General features: G+C 34.4%; 1 protein-coding gene and 1 long non-coding RNA gene across 2 annotated transcripts in view; both read left to right on the top strand.

Annotated features, from left to right (window-relative positions):
• LOC145976859 (uncharacterized) overlaps positions 1-10344 on the top strand; it is a 77110-nt gene extending 66766 nt beyond the window's left edge. The window contains exons 3-4 of the long non-coding RNA XR_014440329.1: positions 8552-8714; positions 8803-10344. This is a non-coding gene — a long non-coding RNA (uncharacterized LOC145976859). The remainder of the gene's footprint in view (positions 1-8551; positions 8715-8802) is intronic.
• Positions 10345-11466: 1122 nt separating this feature from the next.
• LOC145977202 (antichymotrypsin-2-like) lies at positions 11467-14940 on the top strand. The gene is made up of 9 exons (XM_083108989.1): positions 11467-11583; positions 12709-12814; positions 12995-13158; positions 13227-13418; positions 13531-13732; positions 13945-14156; positions 14244-14444; positions 14534-14645; positions 14724-14940. The coding sequence occupies exons 2-9, from the start codon at positions 12802-12804 to the stop codon at positions 14879-14881; spliced, it is 1254 nt and encodes a 417-aa protein (XP_082965115.1). The 5' UTR covers positions 11467-11583; positions 12709-12801; the 3' UTR covers positions 14882-14940.
• The last annotated feature ends 369 nt before the right edge of the window (positions 14941-15309 follow it).

Below are 15309 nucleotides of genomic sequence, written 5' to 3'. Positions count from 1 at the left end.
TGCGCTCCTGGCAAAAAGTCGCGTTGTATAGTTTCGCTGTGTAAACGACTTACCGACATGTATCACCGAGTCGGACAAAACAATTATAAATTATTTAATATGTCTTGTAGCTTGTGCGGAGGAGAGGGGGCGGCTCTTTCTAATTGTAAAGCGAAGGGTCTCGCGTCGTTTTTTCGCCTAGTTGATTCCCGCCGCATCAGGAGCCTGCTTGCGTAAATCTATCTTTTTCTTTATCTTGCGTTCATGTCTTCTCTCTCTTCCTCTTTCTTATTATGTTTTCATTTAGTTGTTTTAGTCTTAACGAATTACGATGTCCGAGAGAGAGAATGTCGTTGACCCCCGAGATAATGCTTCGATCGAGCGATACACGGGTAATTTAACTTCCAAGCGGATGCGCATGATAGTTATCGATCGTATTAAAGGGATGATACTGAAAATAGATGCAAATGCGATGTTGATAGAAACAACGATATAATTCATAAAAATAATTTTTTGTCCAATGTCCCCTGTATCAATCGAATTATTATTCAAGACTCTGAATATATGTAGTGATGCGAATCGGAGATGACCATCGGTTAGACTGAGGCCTAGAGGATAGAGTGATTTACGATCTATCTAGATTCTCTTCTCGCTGGATTGCTTAAAAGGTACTTAGAAGTCACGCAATCGCTTGAGTTGGTTAAAGCAATTGAGCTAGGTTGGGCAATCATCAGGGAGCCATACCATAGGAGTAATTAGCTGTCGATCGTTTCCACAAACGCTAACGCGAACAGCTCCGCCGACTCTAATTGATAAATTAACGTAATTTCGACGGCATCCTGTCGTTTATCTTCATTATGATCAACTTATGCGCCCGTTAAATTGCCTTAATAGAAATATAGGCCTATTTATTGCATTTTAATATTCTATCGTTATATTAACTTGATCATCAGATCAGTATCTTTTAAGATAGAAACTGGCGTTGAATAATTGTAACGTGACTAACTACGTTAATGTAACACGCATCAATTACAATATTACAATATTTCAATTACAATATTACAATATTTCAATTACAATATTACAATTTGTTAAATTAGCATTTGCGACATATTAAAAAAATCTCTAATTCATTATATTCATCTACGTTAATGTATGAAGAGAAGATGCGCGAAGATTCGGGAGATTCGAGTCCATCCCGTTTGCTCGGATCGCAACTACGTAGTTGCACGCACTTGTCCCATGGAATGTAGAAGTCGCGACGAGATCCAGAACCGTGGGAAGCAAAAAGTAGCTTGAGAACCCGTACGAGCCACGATACCATAGGTCGTTGTATATACGGAGCTATTCCGACTCTAAGGAGGTGTCGTTCTACCCCTACCACGAAACCACCTACGGACCGGTCAGTTTATCATCGATTTCGTATTTATCCCGGTATCCCGCCTTCTTCTCCGGTCGGCTCGTTTCGATGACATGTTATCCGCCGTCTCGCAGCGACAGTCGCGAACGCATCGCGGACTGAAACATCTTTCACCCGATGCATCACATATAAGTCTCAACTGTATTTACTATTGTATATCATATCATATGAAGCTGATTAACTTGCTGTTTAGAATGGAAAATGTTTTACATGTAAGAAAAGAATAATAAATTTATTTAAAAATTTTTTTAATATAAAAATTCAGAGATACATAAAACTTTGTGGCAATTATGCATGTAAAAGTATATTTATATAAAATATGCGATCTATGAGATGGAAATTCATGAGCGTAGGAAATATTATATTTAACGCATGGAACAAGGAATTGATGCGATTGACCCATAACGTTAAATTGCACGGTGATAGTTCATTATTGCAGTCACGGGTTGCATTATGTGACGATCCAATCCATCGCTACATGCTTACCGTAGTCGCAAACGCGCTGGACCAAGACGATGAGATAAGCGGGAGAAGGGTCGAAGTAGTGGGAGAGGAAAACAGCGCGGCAGCAGCAGTAGGGAGATGCAGCGAGATGTTTCTGGACCAATGAAGAGGCTGCGCCACCGTAACCGTATGCAAACTGCATCACCGCCTCCATCTCGAGTGCTCATCAAGTATGCAAAGTCTTTGCTATGCGCTCCGCCCATCGGGACGAGTAGTAGGACACAGATTTCTATGTGCACTCGAACGAGTATGTGTGTGCTCTGGTACATACATACACATACACGTGGGTACGATTATGTCCGCTATACGTGTAGTCGACTTGCAAAAGCTCGCAACTTGTTCTCAAGCAAGATTCATTCGAATTTCAATAGTATCTACCAAAATATAATGATTCTCCAAAATACACAAACCGATTTGGATAACATTTACTTAATTTTAAACATTGCGATAAGTGAAAAAAATGATTCCATTTACGACTAATCTATTGGTAGAAATATTTCTTACATTTTCATTCTTTTCGTTTTTAAAAATGTACAGTTCTTACAGCAATTTTTTCAATTGTTATAAAGAGTAAATAGAGATACACAATGTATATGTTATTGAAGTCGCTTATAGGGGGAGAATGGAAAGGAAGAAGAATTAAGAAAGCCAGATCCACACATACTCATGCACACACAATCGAAAAAATCCAAGGTATTGCGCGCAACCGATATATCTCGTTCGTACGATATATCTATCGCTACCACCCAGAGCGTCCAACTGTAACACGCATTTAGGGAAACTTAATGGCAAAAAGCGGCACAAAACCACTTCGAATCATACATCGATCCGCATGCTCGCCTTATCCCGCATGTATATATACAGCAGGTAGGCGCGGTGGTCGTGTAAAGGGTCTCGTAAAGGTAAGGACGGGTTGAAAATCCATTATTAACCCGCGGCGATCCGCTATTAAAACCGCAGAAGCGACGTCCTCCGATCTTTGCGTGACGATTCGCGTCCTTTCCTTCCGGAAACGGAGGTCGTTAGGGAAGCGCGACGGGGGTAAAATCCGCGATATTACACCGACGATGACCGCGGTGAGGGTTGGCTGTAAAAACAATAATCCTGCTTTAAAATCGGAGCGACGACGAGCGCCAGGCTACAAAACGCCCCCCTGTCATATATCGTCCAAGTAATAATTACTCAGCCGCACACCCGGTTGTGCACGAATACACGCTCCACTCTCAAACCATTTCCGCGACGCGTCGTCGTGCTGCTTATACGACAAGTCGATCGTAAAGTCCGGGGAAGCTGGGAATTTTTTTTCCCTGGCCACAGGATTTTGCTATCGACGTGCGCAGAACGCAATCGTAAAAAAATACCGCGGTAAACTAACATTAATGTGGGAAGCATCCACCCGGTTGATCGTTATACGTCACGATAACTGTTAGATTCAAGTTTAACTATTCGTGTGGCGGGCACTTTTATTTTGTACATAGCAAAGCAGAAATTGCATATTTGAAGTTATTTGATATAGTAATAAGAAACTTCAAATACTATAAAAATAATGCTTGCTTTACACAATTATATATTTTAATAAAAAATAATATAGAAAAGAAAATAATCATTTTCTGTAGTTATTTTTAAATTCGATTTCGTCTTCTAAACTGCTACATTATGTCACAATTTTGAAAAATTTGATATTAAAATTATAAAAAGACTTACTTTTTAACATGTATTTTATTATGTTACAGTTATATGATATATATGAAGGAAATTGTGTTGCAATCAAAGTTAAATATGTTGTTAGGCCTTTCGATTATGATTGATAAGATATTCACAATATTAAATATAAAATCTATTGCAAAAAAGTTGCGAATTAGATCAGAGACTCTAACAAATAATTTTCAATTATGTTTATTCAAACTTAAAGATTTCTTAAAGCTAACTATGAATCTGATGACAAATTCAAAATGATGGAATTAATATGATATAGGTATGACTAATAAAAATGTTCGAATTTTTATAAAAATTTATGTACTTATAAAATTTTAATGCATTTTGAATTTGACAGAATCGTATTCAAAACAAAAAATTATAGTAAATGTCTTAATTCTTTCTCTTGTATAAACATTATTTTGTTTAACTTTATTATACACCAGTAAAGAATAGATAAAAAGTGTACAACTTTCTTATTTTTATAAATCTTCTTTGTGGACCGAATCTTTATTATTGATTTCGAAATTCCAAACTTGTAAAGAAACACAAGTAAATAAGTAACAACGGCCAATGAGAAAGGACGAGATGATCAACAATCCTTATAAACAATTTTAAAACTAGGCAGAAAATACTTGTGCGTGGGAGGAAGAGGAATATTTTCACGAGAGAAAGACCGAGAGTTTATGATGGTCGGTCGCCCATTATCGGTGTTATACGGACTATAGAGGTGGCTGGTCACTAGCCCTCTCGCAGATATCAACCACCCTCCAGATCTGGCCTTTTATCTTCACTTTTTCATGCGCGGCATACACATACGTACATCGACGAATGTAGGAGTGCGCGCGTACGCATATAATCGTAATACATGGATAATGTGCAAAAATACGAGCGTTACTTGTGATCGAATAAAACTCGCAGTTATAGCAAGTTATTATAGCGAAGATCAGAAATATTCGAGATGTAATTTTTAACCAAAAGATACAAAAATTTTATTTTTTTAAATATTTAAGAAAGAGAGAAAGAGAAAGAAAGAGAATTATATAAATTAGACACAATTATAATATAGATAAGGAAGATTTTTAAACAACATATGTTAAATATTCGAAGACTTACATGTGGATGTAATAATGTCTGCTCCAAATCAAAAACCGCATCTCTTTGGAATAAAATGAGAACGAAAAGATTGAACGGATCCTCGCAAGCAAAGGCTGGCATTATGCCCGCTCGTTAGAAGCTCGGAAGAGATCGGTGTCGTGATTCCGCCGATCGAGTAGATTAATGGTCATCGCTGTCACTTAAGTACTGAAAATCGAGATTTATCTTAGTAAGCGATATCTAATTGTTTAAGCCGACGTATGCGAGAATTCGAATTTAAATCGCGACATGATTTAACGGTGCATAAATATGCTAAATTCTATAGATGCTTTCATTTATGGATTCTATGAGCGATTTTATCAATTTTTCTATTTATTAAAAGTTTTTTAAAATGCAATTTTTTTAATTATCTCTCTCTCTCTCCTCTCTCTCGGCCTTCTAAATTTATTTTATTATTTTCGTAAATAAATTTCAAAATTTATACATGTATATTTTTTATTTCTAAAGTTAAACTCTTTCTTTCTCTCTATTTTTATAGATTTGTTATTAATAAAATAATATGTATTTCGTAAAGTAAACGCATTCTCTTGCTCTTCGGCATTAATGAGCAAGAAGCGAAAGAAATTGCAAATGATGCAATATGGGAGAATTTCGAAAAGGTATCTTATTCTTACTTCCTGATGCCCTCTTCGAGCGACAGGCGATAGGCGACGTGCCATTTTCGATACAGGTGCGAATCGTCGCTGCGCTTGTCGCCTTTAATGACTTGCCGCCGTATACTCGGTGGGGACAAATGCATAATACGGCAACTGTCGCCTGTGATGTGCGTGCATGCGTGCGTGCGTGCGTGCGTGCACGCATGCATGCATGGAGATGAACGGATAGACCTCCGGCGGACGATAAAGCGAGACGGTGGCATTTCTACGACGAGACCGCCAGCGTGTGGGGGCGTCCTTTGATCCTCGCCGCCGCTACGACCTGATGATGCGCTCGCGGACGTGATTCTTAGTCGCAGGAGCACAAACATGGCTTCGGAATTTGCAAGACTTTAATGCGAATTAACGCGCGATATCGATATTTATTACAAATTTTAAATATGGGCCGTGTTTCTTCTAGTTATTGTAATATTTAAAATTAAGAGTTTAATCGATTCTTTTTTTCAGAAGCGAGAATTAAAGTTATAATTGAAAAAGATAAAATTTGCGAAATTATTTAATATATTTTATAGAAGGACAATTTTTAATAATGAATGTTTGATATTATTGATATAGTTAAACACATGTTGCATTACAAAAATTTATTATAATAAGTAATTTTTATCGTGAAAGATAATTAAGATTTTAGATAACTGTTTTCTTTAAATTATTACGAGTTCAGATATCGACTTATCAAAATTATTAGAGAGATTTAAAAACAACATATTGTATATCAAAAATTTTGATATTTATAGAAACAAGTCATATATACACAAAATATAAAAATACAAATAACATATAAATCTCACTTGTATTACGTCTCGCGCGAAACATAAATACGTACACACGAATTTATTGATCATGCCATGCGTGCGTAACTACGTAAATAACTCTATTACGTACAACAATGTCAGCCCGATAACTTCAATCCGATAAGATCGCGATATCTCATCCGGATGTTTATTTCAAAGGCGAAATTACGAGTCTGGAGCAACGCCAGGCGCCGTAAATTTCTCGAAGCGAGAAAAATGGTGTAAATTCTCTATACCCTTTACCCATGTCTTCGTTCGTTTAACGTTTCGTTGACAAGCTGTCTGCCAAGAAATACAATAACGGAGAACTAGACACACGTCAATTTGAATACATAAATACATCCATGAAATTAAAATAATTATTATATAACAATTTTACACAACATTATAATGTTTATACATGTAACATGTTATATATATAACATATATTTTACGTCTCTTCACAAGAGACACAAAGGATCCTTCTTTTTATATGAAACAATTATTTCACGATCGTAAAAAAAAACAACATATTTCATGGAAAATACTCGAGCTTAAACCTATTTGTAAGATTCGGCGAGTAACATGATAAAGGAAAGGACTGGGAATGATTTTAGATCATCGTGAAATATACGTGTCAACGCAAATTATACTTTATTGTTGCACTAATAGCCATGAAAAGCGAGTAAAATGCACTTTTTCATCGCTGATCTCATGATATCCATTTTACGAAGCTATAACTAAGGCATAGCTCCACATGGTTGACTTGTCTTTATACACGCCTCAGTGGCGTTTCCTTTATCCTGCAAAATGCGGAAGTCGCTGGAATTCCTCTCCAACGGCTAACAACGATTCTTCTCTGTCGTAAAGAGTAACAATTACAGGCGGGCGAGCGAAAAGTGACAAAGTCGCAAAAAGACATGGTTCGCGCCGTGCCACGTCAATACGAATATTTTCTTGTTCAGCAATATCCGCTACATCTTCTCAATAATGTAAATTTTTTTTTCAATTTTTCACATTTCAAGATATTTTATTTTTAAACAAAATCCTGCATTGAAACTATGGATTGAATCGATTGGATTTCTAGCCTGTAGAAAGTCGTTCCTCGGAATTTATTAATTTTTACATTACTTATATATGTATTTTTTCGAGTGAAATAAATTTCTTTTTATTTAAAAGAAATTATGTAGAAAAATCAAGCATCTCGTTGCTTTCTTTCCAAGACGAGACTTCTTTCCCGACACTAGTACAAGCGAGTGCCTGGCGCGAGGCAATGTTAGAAAGCAGTCAGGGGTGCGAGCAGTGGTCGGGGGTTGTTCTCGAGGCGGGTGGGGTGTTGTACACCTCCGCGATCCATATTTTACAATATGGCCGGGGGGTGGCAGGCAGGGGTGGCCTATAGGCGGCACGCTGATGTACGCAGGTCTGCCAACGATTGGTCGATAGCAACGCGACGATTCTCTCCGTAAAAGCTCCTTGCGTCCCGCTTTCCCTTCCGCGACCTGCTTGTCACGCACACGAGCGCAAATTTATGCGCGTCGTATGCGTGTGCGCGATCGTATGCAGATCCACGGCGAACCCCACCAAGCCGTCGGTTTCATCCCTCCACGAGAAACCCTTCTCGCTGTCGTAGCCTATCGCCCTTCGTCTTCGCTTACGCGAGCATCCCTCGAACTCCTCGAGGGTGGATCTTTTTACATCACCTTCTTCGCGTTTCTAAAAAATGGCGAATCGCATTACGAGTTTGGAACAGCAAGAGTGAAAATGCTAGTATAAATACTGTATTTTTGATATTTACTTATAATATTGTTTACATAGATGAACGATTAGATTTGCCTGTTATCATTTAATTTGTAATTGATGGTGATGCTATCCTTTTCAATTAAAAAGTAGTAATAGCCAAGTGTTGAAACACACTCGGATACAAAATACGTTATCTGAGAAATTAAAACTGATGGTATAAGATGTATGAAGTTTCATACGTTATATAATACGGACGATTTAACAATTTCAATTTAAAGCTACCTTGAAAGATAAACGACCGGATTCCGACAGCTATCACGCCTGCTAAGCCAAGTACGTATTTCGTTGCAGTTTTCAGTTGCCGATAAAGTTATCGCAGATGCTTTAATGCACTCAGAACCCAAATCTGAGATTGTTTTACTTCTTCCACACATTCTAATATATTAATTATTACTAAATATTCCTTGGCTTCTGACGATTATTTTGTACAAAAATATTTTGTCTCATCTTATGCAACCAGCAAAAGAATATCCTTGTATCTAAATCGTTCAAATTCGACCTCTCGGAAGCGTAAATAGCTGTAATCCCCTTCAACGTAAATTTTTAATCATTCACAATCTACGCAGACGATCGCAGTACACACGCGAACAGAGGATGGGAGGGCGAGCAACGAAAAGTTTTCCGCCTCTCTCGTCGGAGCATAGCGGGAGGGAGAGGGAAGAAAGGGGAGAGTCGACTACACTTGCCCCGAGAAACAACGAGAATGGCAAACAAAGGACCTCAGGCTAGGTACATTATGTTCTCTCGAACTCATAAGAAAACGGGACTTCGAAATAGTAATGATATTATGTTTGCGCCGCTTTTCTCCCGGCGAAAGGAAGCCGTGGACCAGGAGAGAAAGGAGGTAGGAGAGATGAGAGAAAGAGGACCGGCCGCGTTGGAGGAAGAGAAGAGGTTGCAGGGGTTGAAGGGAGGAACCGCGTAGGCAGCCAGGACGATCGCAGGACGAGGAGGGTGCGGAATCCTTCGACGTCACGGGAGGCTGAGGCGTAATATCCCGAGTAAAACTTTTCACTCAACGCGAGAATAGGAGGGGTGGAATCGGGTGGAAGCGAACGACGTACGGTTGAGGACAAGGGGCGGCGAGGGAGAGGATGAAGGAACGACTAAGTACGAAGAATGTAATGTCCTCCTACCGCCGGTCCGCTATACCTTTCACCGGATTTCACTTGGACATGTCCGATGGAATAATAAGGATAAGGACGCCGCGGAAAGAAAGACCGGACACAAGATGCGCGGACTTTAGAGATACTAAAAATAGGAAAAGGGACCTGAATGGAAAAGTAAAATCATATCGATGATATTAGTTGATTGAATTTATAAATAAATGTGTCCCATTAGTTCTCGCTATGCAATATATATAATTTTAGTCATATTTAATCTGGCTTTCTTGGCCGAAATTTTTGAAATTGTATCGTAAATATTTAGCGAATTTTTTACACTCTTTTGTATGTAAAAATAATTGCAAGTCATTAAGAAATATGCAGATATATATATTTATTCAATGTGGAATCAATAAACGTAAGTGAACTCTCCTCGCTAACTGAAATACTCGTCGCGATAGTGATTCTTTGCGACGATTACTCTTCGATGGCGGGGAAAACGCGGACCGATAAAAAAGCGAAAAGAAACTCGAGTGATCTTGCGTGTCGATGGTGGGAGTCTCGTGGTGACCGTTCCATAAAGGACACCGTGAGAATTGGAACTGCTTATGTGCCACGGCGACAACGGGTCGAGGAGCTCACTCTCGACTAGGCTAACCGCGAGAAAAACTCACCTTCATTATGCCATAGATATCGTAATATAATGGTTAAAATCGCCATAAATGGCCGCGGCCTGTACGAGTGTCGCACACACGAGTCGACGCGAAAACGTTGTTTCAAGAACTAGCGACTAATTGAGATTATCGAACGCTGATTGCTAATGACACGTGTACGTGAGTGCAACATTTGAATTTTCAGATTTTCGCATCTGATTAAATGTATATGTAATTATAAAAAATGATTTGTATTGTGTAACTCGAGAGAATGCATCGAGAGAGATAGAATGACGATATAGGCGATATGTTAATGAAATGCAAACGATAAATGCTCGATCGTCGCTAGTATGATACATTTCGCAAGTGTGAAAATGACAGCCATCATTTCATTGCACTAACTGTTCCACATTAATGTGGGAGAGCTATGCCAGCAGCATGATCAATTATGTTCGATTTAAAGTCATCGTTATTGGACCCGTGAGAATTACGTTACTATACGCATTAAGGATGTATTTCCTTATGAAATTTTTCGAAAGATATTTCTTTCGAAAGAATATTCTCATGTATAATTAATATATTTCGACAATAAAAGACAATAAAAAATTCTTGATGCACTATTTTGAAAAATACAATTTTTTTTAATTGTTATTTATCATTGATTAGATTATAATTAGATTATAATTGATTAGATTATAATGAAAGTAGATGTAACAAAATATAATAAACTCATAATATGCATTTTAAATATAGGAATCAATTTTCTAGTTTATTTAAATAAGATGAAATATTTGTGCATATACGTTAAAATTAAACTGTTTAGATATTCCAGATTCAAATTAGATACGCTTGTAGATTTCAATGATTTCCTTTACAGATCGTGAAATAATGCGCACAATTTAGTGCATTGAATTATAATTAGATTTTATGTGATATTTTAAAGTGTGAAATATAATAAAAAAATTAACTTGACAAATTGACTACATCACACTAAAATTTATTTAAAGAATTATTTATTTAGAAATTCCCTCCTATTGTATAATCAGCTAGCTTCTGAAAGCTTCTAATAAATTGACACATGATTATATTTCAATTATAATAACTTTAATTATAATAATTTTAATATAATAATTTTAATTATAATAATTTTAATAACCGTTTATGCTAATTATAGAGTTTACATATTGTTCCATCTCCATATGTTTGTGAAAAAAATCTTGACAAATATTTTTCGCGCGCGCACTTTCTCATATGATTCGCAAATTTTCTATGATCCAAGTGACTATAAATGCATAACAATGCAAGATTGCTGAGCATATGCGCGCTGTAGCTTCGCTAATGGCGAACGTACCGCGCTCAAGCGACCGAGCGGCGAGTAAGCCATTGCGAAGCGTGAAATGTTCAATCGTAAGTAAATTACAGGGCCTGAGGTTATTGAATAACATGGTACATAAACGTAATGAATAATTACCGGGCAATTATGCCGATGCGTGTAACCTAACGCTATCCCCGGTACAACATACATAAACGCGAACGAGCGTGCGGGTTCGAAGAACATTTTTCCGTGTTAGTCAACACACAAAACATGACCTGACACCGGGTACTAATAGTCAGGAACAAGGAGTCTGGAAATTGGCAAGGGAGTCGTGCTTCTTTACTCGAGTGCCGACTGTAAAGAGCTGCTTACAACGCTGGTGAATCTGACGAGGCAAGTTTTCAGTCGATCACAATCGTATCAATACAGCTAATTATATTCAAGTAACATGAAATCTTGACGTAAATTCTTTGGAAATATTTTCTTTCTTTTTATACATCTTTTTATACAGTTCTTGCGATCATAGGGTAACAAAAATATTATTTCATTATACATATTAATAATGTTTTATGTAGAGAATTATAGTTATTTTATTGTAATCTTCAGAGGAAGAATGTAGTTGTGCACGAAATCATATGGCAAAACTATCAATCTCTATATTTTTTCTTTCGTTGAATAATAATTTAATATATCCAAAAGACTCTTACTTTCTTCTTCGTATATTTGGTTATATTTTAATTGATATTTTTTACTGAGTTGTTTGAATTTTTTTATATAATTTGAATAAAGTCAATTTTTTTGGATACTTTAATCATTTATAATTTTTGATGAAATTACATAATTTTTTGAAATCCAACGATTAAATTATACCTTACTTATTTTTAATAGAATAAAACGATCATATCAGGTTTTCGAGAAAGAAAATATATACAAAAATTTTATTGCAATTCTTATATGTTTAATATTTATTTTAAGTATTTTAGAGAGAGACATAAAAAATTATTTTATTAAATTTTAAATAAAAGTTGCCAATATGATCTATTGAGTCAATACTGAAATGTGCAATCCTTAAAAGAGTCATCATTTAACTAAAAAACTGATAAAACTCTCAAACTGTTAAAAATAAAATTTAAATTTCCCGAAATATTAAATGTCAGATATACGGATGATAAAGTGTAAAATTCAAAGAGTAAGAATAACACAAAACTTTAGGAATTCTATTTCTTTTTTTTCCTTTGTATTATCTCAATTCCAATAACCGCTATACAACACCACAAACAACACTACTTAACAACTACTGTAGAGACACAAGCAAACACGTATAAATACATATCAGTTCTGTTCCGTCATCGCTGGTATAAACATATTCTAAATCATAGCAGTAGAAAGAGTGCAGGAAATCTCGTAGGAAAATTTTTCTCCAAAATTGGAAATCATCACTGTTGAAATTAATTCAAGACCATCTATAAAGTCATGTGAGATTAGCTTGATTTTCGAATCTAATGTTCTTCTTCTGACATTTTTTTCTCATTTTTTCAATTTCTTTTAACGGTTGACACGAAAACAACGCAGCTAGCATTTAATCGAAGTAAAAGAAGATGATTTTTGATTAAAATTAAATTAAATCAGTTTTACGTTTCTGAATTTTGAAGATTTCTACAAGTATTTTGCAGCTACTCTCATAACGGACTTTACTAATATAACAAGAAAAAAAACAGAAAAAGCTATCATATATAGTTGTCACAATGCGCATAACAGGTAATAATAAAAAATGTCAAATGTTTCTTATAAAAATGATGTACATATAATTACATACGTACATAGTTAAATTTCGCTAGTTTTGTCATAAATTATTAATATAATTTAAAATAAGTATATTGGTACATATAATCTAAAATAGTTCCTTTTTAATTTTATACTCAAATGAATTCCTTACAGCGTTATTTATGATCATTATCACCATTATCGGTACATTAATAATGTGTTCTAAAGGCATATTATCCATGGAAAATACATACTATTCATCAAGTACTTTTAGAAATGTATCTGCAGCTTTTATAACATATCTAAAGTTCAAACATACACCTAATGAAACTTTTCCGGTATGTAATTAATTTATTTTTATTTTCTATAAGTTTTAAGTTTCCTTTTAATTTATGTTTTGTCACAGAAACCAACAAGCGAGGCAGATTTATTTACATTATTGTCCTTACTTCTTCAAGACGTCCCTCAAGACGACAACAATTTCAGACTAACGGAACAGAATATGTATTTGGATTATCTTTTGGGAATTGTATATAAAGTATCTCCTACTGCTCCTTACAAATATAAAACTCTAATTCAATTGTTAAAAAAAAGAAATGTAAGATAAAGGACAAACTATATTATATAAATGTGTGTGTGTGTGTGTGTGTGTATATATACACGTATGGTGTAAAATTCTTCTGAATAATAACATATTTATACATGTTTAGGATATTAAAAATGACTTGCATGTAACAAATGCAATATATGTTTCAAATAAGATTAAATTATCATCTCATTTTTTATCATTGTTCAACAATAAAATTCCGATTTCAAACATTGATTTTCAAAATAACATTCATGTTGCGGAAACTATCAATTTATGGGCCCAAAAGGCAACAAATAATAAGATACTAGACGTAATTTTTCCAGGTATATTTTACAATATTTTACAACATTTTAATAATTAAGTATACAAAGATTAGAGATAGAGAGAGAGAGAGAGAGAGAGAGAGAGAGAGAGAGAGAGAGAGGGAGAGAGAGTTTCTGCAAAACTTTAATAAAATATTCATATTCATATAACTTCAATATTCATATAACTTCAATAAAATATTCAACTTCAATAAAATATTTCATTTGAATAGATGATATCGAAAAAGATACAACATTTGTGTTGGTAACTGGTGCTTATTTCAATAATAGATTGCTAAATGCACTCGAAGGAAATACAGAGAAACGCAGATTTTACGTTTCTCAAACAGAATCATATTACGTTCCAATGATTAAATTTAAGAAGTCGCTATATAAGTGTGCTTATATACGAGATTGGCATACGATATTTATTGAAATTCCATTGGTAAACAATTTATAAAAAAATTACAATTAATAATTATTTATAAGGAAACTTTCAAGAATAAAATTAAATCAAAACATAATCTTATAGAGTAAGAACATTACAATGATAACATTTTTGCCAACTAGAAAGATAAAATTGGAGGATCTGGAAAAAAGGTTTGATTTTTTAATATTCCAAAATTATAGAAATAAGCTCAAAAAGATTGGCGAATATACTTACATCTGGCAATTATATTTACCTAAGTTTAAGTTTGAAATTACTCATAGTTTACAACATGGCATACGTAAAGTGAGTATTTAACGAATTAATTAAATTATAATTATGGAAAAGATAATTCAGATAAATTCTAAGAAGCTGAAATTAATAACTATTTGTAGGAGAATCAGAATCAAATAATAGAGATTGTACAATCGAGTGTTCCTCTAAAGGTGAACGAAATCATTCAAAAGGTTTCTATAGAATTTAACGAAAACAGTTCCATTACAACAGGTAATTTATCCATCTATGAATAATAAAAGACTCTAAATGAATATTATAAGCATTACAACAAAATATTATTAACTGTAGTTGCCGAAAAAAAATCAGAAAAAATGGCATCTCGTCCAAAGGATTTCATCATAGATCGTTCATTCATGTTTGTTATCGAAATAAATGGAATAGTATTGTATGCGGGAAGCGTGCGAAAACCAGATATTTTTCAAGAAAGAGAAAGAGATGAGTTATAAATTCTATTTTATTCTTATGTTTTGTTAAAAATTTATATATATATATATTATGCAATGTGTTTAAAATGTACAATTTTTAAAATATTACTATTATTATTATATATGAAAAATTTAAGTATTTATAAATAACTTGCATTTATGAAAATATATATGTTTTAATCTCATCTTGATCGATTATTATGTATATATTATAATGCATGTAAATGTGAATTGTTTATCTATATTGGATATCTTTAAGCAATAAACGAATCGATCAAAATAAGATTAAAACATATTTTCAAAATGTAAATTATATATGTATATATATAATTTTATATATATACATATTATATTATTTTATGTATACATTATGTATTATATTGTATGTATTATGTATTATATTATTTTATGTATATATATATATATATATATATATATATATATATATA

The sequence above is a fragment of the Camponotus vicinus genome, unplaced genomic scaffold (genome assembly GCF_025532165.1).
Source record: "Camponotus vicinus isolate PSW18456_S1 unplaced genomic scaffold, iyCamVici1.0 SCAF_9, whole genome shotgun sequence".
Taxonomy (NCBI): Eukaryota; Metazoa; Arthropoda; class Insecta; order Hymenoptera; family Formicidae; genus Camponotus; species Camponotus vicinus.
The sequence above is the reverse complement of the archived record's forward strand: the minus strand, read 5'-3'. Positions and strand labels throughout refer to the sequence as shown.